The 6016-nt window shown below is 56.4% G+C and overlaps 1 protein-coding gene across 1 annotated transcript in view; it reads left to right on the top strand.

Annotated features, from left to right (window-relative positions):
• Positions 1-6016, top strand: part of LOC113202675 (uncharacterized) — a 158637-nt gene that overhangs the window by 101444 nt on the left and 51177 nt on the right. Inside the window, exon 2 of the mRNA XM_052269047.1 lies at positions 797-1095. Within this exon, the coding sequence (XP_052125007.1) occupies positions 837-1095 (259 nt within the window). The 5' untranslated portion in view covers positions 797-836. The remainder of the gene's footprint in view (positions 1-796; positions 1096-6016) is intronic.

Raw genomic sequence — 6016 nt, 5'->3', positions numbered from 1 at the left:
TCTGCTTCCGGCCGTTTCCTTTCAACCCGTTCGTTTCCGTTATTTGTCTTCGGCCGCGCTCTCGCCTCATCCTGAGCTGTCAGAGCGGGAGTCCCCCCCCCCCCTGCAGCACAAAAAGCTAGTTGTCATTAGCCATGCGACGTGACGTGGCCACAGTGTGGCCAAAGCGTGACCATGGTCACCACTTGTGTTGAATAGTAGAGCGCCAGGCACCTACAGGATTTGCGGCTGCATGCTGCATCCTAAGTCTGTGAAGGTATTTCCTCGCAAACTTATGCCTTGTGAGGAAAGGAAATATTTTATTGTTGTTCCCCGACATTTCAATGTTGTCTCTGGTGGTAGTCTCGTTACATGCTTCTCTTTGAATATACACGGCAAAACGACGTCTTGGTTTTCATGACGGTTTGGAAAAACCCTCTTATATGGGAGAGATGCGTGGGGGCGTCTTGCTTTTTCAAAACCGACTTGAAAACCAGGACTTCGGTTTTACCGTGTGGTAAGGTCCTACAGAAAAGGCGCCCTTTATTCCCTGTGACGAAGATGACCTCTCGCCTGATCAGGCGACCTACAGTCGCTCAGCTCGGTGCTCGGTCCAGCTCATAGCGCCTGATGGGTAGGCAACATCTCGCCTGCTGTGCATGCGTGTGTTGCGGGCTGGCCTACCCTGAGTCTTGCAGGCGCCGTACACAAGAAACTTGCCGAATGAATCCATATGACGGTCGCAATGTTAGGTTTCAAAAGTCTTTTAGTGTCTGTAATGTTAAAATTTTTAACAGTTTGTTATTTTGTGTCGCAGTGCGCTGACCATGGGCTGACGTGAGCGGCCCCTCAGCGGGATGCAGCGACGGAGCGGGGCGCGGCCCCCGGCCCGGCCCGGGAGGCGGCCCGGGAGGCGGCCCGGGAGGCTCTTGGGGGCGGCCCTGCTGCTGCTTCTGGCGCTGCTGCCGTGCGCCGTCCTGGCCGCCGTCAGGGACGCCCCCAAGGAGCCCAAGGAGCACAAGGAGCCCAAGCAGAGCAAGCACGGCGGCGGAGGACAGCAGCATCGCATCCGGGCGCCCTCCAACGTCACCTGGACGCCCATCACCCAGGGCGAGGGTGAGTACCAGAGAGGATGCCCAACAAAGATAGTACTCCGCTCTAAAACAAAAATCAGGAAAAGAAAACTAACGGAAAAAAAAGATTTAAAAAAACCACCAAAATCAGAAAGGAATGAAAAAGAAAGAAAAACAACATTTTAAAAATCGTTGTACGCTTGCATGTATGGACCCCTCGATGTGCACTGGGAGCCCTTTGTGTGTGCGTGGAGGAGGGCACGGAGGTGGCCACAGGTGGCTGCCGGCGGTAACGGCGGCGCGCGTGAATCTGGAGGAGAAAATGAAAACTCTCCTTATGGGGGGCGGAGGGTCGGCGGGCCGGGGCGCGGCACGCGGGGCCCCCCTGCAGGGGGGCATCGGGGCGTGTGTTCAGCGAGCGTGGAGGCGGCCCCAATCTGCAGTAAAGGGACCCCCGCCCCGCCACGCGCCGCCCCTAAGCCTTTGGCAGGCCGGGCCTACCGCCCTGTGCGGGCTGTGCTCGCTCCCTTTTGAATACGGCCGCCGCCGCGTGTATTCCGATGCACAACAAGTTTGTTCCGTGTTCTTTTTATTATATTTTTTTCAAACGCAGAGTTTATTGCCGCTTAACAATTTTTCGGCGCGCTCGCTGTGTTTCTCTCTCTGGCCTTGTCGTGTTGATTCCTCTTTCCCCTCCCAGCAGCGCTCCTGCTCCGCTCCCTCTCTCTCTCTCTCTCTCTCTCTCTCTTTCTCTCTCTCTCTCTCTCTCTCTTTCTCTCTCTCTCTCTCTCTCTCTGCCGCTCACGTACTGAGGGGAATGTAAGGCGGAACAATCAGCGAGGAGAGAGTTTTTAATTAAGTATCCCTTACTATTGTTGTGCCCTCTCGTCCCAGAGCAATACCAAAAGGCAGGGGAAAGGCAGGGGTTCGGGGAAAGAAGAGAGAGAGGGGGGGAGGCTGAGTGGTGCGCTAAGTAGCCGGCCGATGCTGCTGCCCGTTCCATATATCTTCTCTCTCTCTCTCTCCCCGTCTCCCTCCCCCTTAAACCCACTCACCTCCACCCTGCTCCATCCCGAACTACCCTCTCGCCTGCGGCTCCAGCGCTAGAGGGAAAAAGAGAGCACTGCGAGTGTGTGAGTGTGTGTGTGTGTGTGTTCCAGAGAGAGAGAGAGAGAGAGAGAGAGAGAGAGAGAGAGAGAGAACCCGACACCCCGGTAGTTATCGCGCTGCCGGCCCATCCGTTGTGCGTCCAGCTGCCGCCACGCCCGCCCCGCTACGCCCCCCCCCTCCTCTCACGGCTGGGAGTGACCGTAACCCTCTTCTTATCTCCCTCCCTGACCCCTACCTTTAGGGCCTACCTCGTAGCCTCGTAGCCACACCTTTTGTTTCTTGCCGTTTTATCCTTTTCTCTGCCCCTCTATCTCCTTCGCTCGGCTTTGCATTCGTTTCCCATCTTCATCCTTTTTTTTCGCTCTCTTTTCCGATTCCATTCCTCTCTTTCCGCTGCCGCCGCCGCTCCGGCGGTGCACAGATAAGCCCCACATAGAGGGGGGTAGGCTGATGGCGCGACGTGTGTGGACCATCACTCAACGACCTGCACTCTGCACCAGGGGAGTGCAATAACAATCATAAGTGCACAGCGAGGTGCACACCCGAGGTGCACTCACATATATCGGCGCGTAAAAAAAGATATAAATATTTCTTTTTATTTATCCGCGGCGTCGCGCTCGGCTGGTATAGCACCCTAAGTGCAGTTTTACGGCTCGCGCGGAATCCATTTCCTGCATCCCTTTCGTGTCTGTCTCTCTCTCCCTTTCTCCCGGCGGCATCACCGAGTCTGTCCACCTCGCTGACGCCGGTTGACGCCCCCCCCCCCCTCTCCTCCCCTCCCTCAGTGTGTCGCCGTGTTTAGTGATGCATGGCGCCCCCCGGAGCGCCGCTGACAAATGTCCATACACATCGGGATTGGTGGCCGAGGGGGGAGGGTTGGCCCCCGGCGTTATCTCTACCCCCACTTCCACCCCCCACCCCTTCCTCACCCCGATTGCTCCGTATCTGGGACGGCGGCGGGTCCAGTGACTGCGTGGGAAAGGGGGGAGGGGACGTGGAGAGCTGGCGCCATCTCCACCATAGAGAGGCCTCATCACCATATCACCATATCGAGTCATGAGACGGGAGAGTCAGGAAGGGGGCCGGGGGAGCTACCCTAGACCGCGGCTGCGCCGCGCCGCGGATCCTGAAAAGCCGTCCGCAATGCCATGTATGAGACGCGCTGAGGAGGGCCAGGGAATCCTTTGCTCTCTTCACTCTCTTGCCCTGCGAAAAGTTTGGCATCAGCGGCAGGGCGAGCAGCTGCAGCGGTCCGGTTCAACCTCGGGTCCAGCGAGCGGCGGGAGAGCGACCAGAGAGCGGCGGGGAGAGGAGGTCTATTCCCCCGCTGAGTCCGCTCATCTCTCTGAGAGTGGAGAGCGCCGGGCCGGCGGGGCCGGCAGCTGGACCCACAGCATCTCAGCGGAAGGAGAGAGAGGGAGAGCGAGACAGCTCTCCAGAAGGAGGGGCTTCTTAATTTCGCACGGCCTGCGGATGACGTTGGTCCGGCTCCGGACGGCGGTGCGCGGTACGACTTGGGGTGGGGTGGGCGACGACGGTCCACCAGCAAAAGGCTTAACGCGCCCAAGGGGTCAGGGAAAAGACAATCGTGTAGGTTTTCCGTGTTACCAAATGTGACGTCACATAGGGAGCGCGTCAGCTGAGCGAGGTTTGCAACTGCGCGGGGTCGGTAACTGAGCGAGGTTTGCAGCTGCGCGAGACTAGCAACTGCGCGGGGTCTGCAACTGCGCGTGGTGTGCAACGGCGCGTGGGCTGCAACTGAGCGAGGTACGCAACTGCGCGAGGTCATAGAATACGAGGCACGTTTAGCAGGGTTAGGTTACGTTAGGTAAGGTTACCTTAGGTTAGGTTGGATTACGCGTTGCTTTAGTACTCGCCCAGCAGCATACCTCATTTAGTTGCTGACCTCGCGCAGTTGCAAACCTCGCGCAGTTGCCATCGTCTCATTGGCTATTTGGTGACAGCCAAGAAATTCGCTGTTTAGTTAGTTGTCAGAGACAAGATTTAGTTGCCACAGCGAACTCGAAAATACGGGTTCGCTGTGGCAACCAAATCTTGTCTCTGACAACTAATTCTTAGGTGCCACAGCGAATTTCTCGGCTGTCACCAAATTAGCCAATGTATTCGCTCTGACAACTAATCTTTTTTTCCGTGTACTTAGTGCGCGCGTGTGTGTGTGTGTGTGTTCAGCAAGGCTTTGAGTAAACAAGAAAAAGATGTTTTGATTTTTCAATTTTATTCAAGGGGCGCGCTGATTCAGGTTCATTGTTTTCCGTGCCTTTTAATCTTCCACCTTCTTCCCCGGGCCACACCCCATGCTGCCCTCACTTTATCCCCCACCATGCCCCCCCTCCCCCCCCTCTCTCTCTCTCTTTCTCTCTCTCTCTCTCTCTCTCACTCCCTCTCCCTCTCCCTCTCCCCCCCCCCCCCCCACTCGAGCATGGGCGGAGGGAGGAGCGAAGGGGCATAGGGGAGGCGGCGCTGATTCTTGTTTACGCTCCTAATAAGAGAGACCCTTATTGTGACAGTCCCACACCCTCACCTGAGCGGTGCGCTTGGAGAGAGAGGGAGGGAAAGAGAGAAAGAGAAAGGTAGGGAGGGGGGAGGAACTGGCGGATAATAATGCGGGTAATTGAAAGAAAAGAGTGCCGTTTCTCTGTTCCATCCCCTCTATCACTGAGCAGGCTGGCATTCTTCTATATATACACTTTGTCTCTTTTCTATCTCTTTTATTTACTTTTACTGACCCCCCGTTTTCTCGTTGTGTATATATCTTTCCATCATCGTGTATGTAGTGTGTCCGCCTGCGTTGTTGCCCCTATTCGCTCTGTTTTCTCATTTTCCTTACTACTCGCCCCCTTCCCCCCTTTAACTACTACCGCTGCTGCCGCCTCCCCCTTGTAACAATGTCAAATCCGAGAGCAAACATACTGAGCTGGGGATTCGGGCGGAGCGGTGGTGGGGGAGGGTGACGTCTGATATTAAATATCTCTGCGGCTCGCTGAGGCCACGCTCTTCCTGCACAGCCAACTCTCCCACCCCAACCTTCTCCCGCGCCACCCTAGGCTTTGCTCCTTCTTTTCATTTTTTCTCATTTTCCCGCTTCATGGAAACGCCTCTCTCCGTCTCTTGCCCTCTCTTCCCAGCCTCTCGCTTCCTCTCAGGGCTGCCCGGCTCTACTTCCCGCTCACTCAGCGCTGGCTTCGGCATCATTCAAAAAAAAAAAAAATAAAACCGCTTCTATCGAATTACGAGCCACCGAGGTATCGGCAGCCCCCGAGCTTTCACACGCCGGTCGGCGATCCGCCCGCGAAGGAGACGGCGCGGCGGAGTGGATTGGCAGCGAAAATTTTGTCATTTCCACGCGGCTTTGCTGCTAAGGGGGGAATATTTTGAGCTTGTTAGCCGGTGTGGCTTTGGCAAGTCCGACGGGCGCAGGGCTGGTCCGTCTGTCGACCCTCTCCCCTCCCCTCCCCCTCTTCTCTCTCTCTCCCTCTCGCTCTCTCTCCCTCCCCCTCTCTCTCTCTCTCTCTCTCTCTCTCTCTCTCTCTCTCTCTCTCTCTCTCTTTCTCTAGCCCTCGATCTCTCTCTCCCCGCCTCCCGTATCTGAAACAAAACTCGCAGTCTTAAAGCAGCAGCTCTCTGCCGGGGGCGCTCGCCCGGCGCGGATGAAAAGAGAGAAAAACTTGGGCGTCGGCGATAATACTCTGAACTCGTTACCTGGCCGTCTTGCGGAGTAATTAACTGTTGCACCGCTGCGGGGATCATCACACACCGCGCGCACACCAACCGGAAGGGTACAAAACGGGAAAAATACAAAAGGGGCTAAGGCCCACTGGAATTGCTGGAGTAAT

Source organism: Frankliniella occidentalis, unplaced genomic scaffold (genome assembly GCF_000697945.3).
Source record: "Frankliniella occidentalis isolate FOCC.00 unplaced genomic scaffold, Focc_3.1 Scaffold81, whole genome shotgun sequence".
NCBI classification, from domain to species: domain Eukaryota; kingdom Metazoa; phylum Arthropoda; class Insecta; order Thysanoptera; family Thripidae; genus Frankliniella; species Frankliniella occidentalis.
This window is presented reverse-complemented; position numbering and strand designations above follow the sequence as displayed.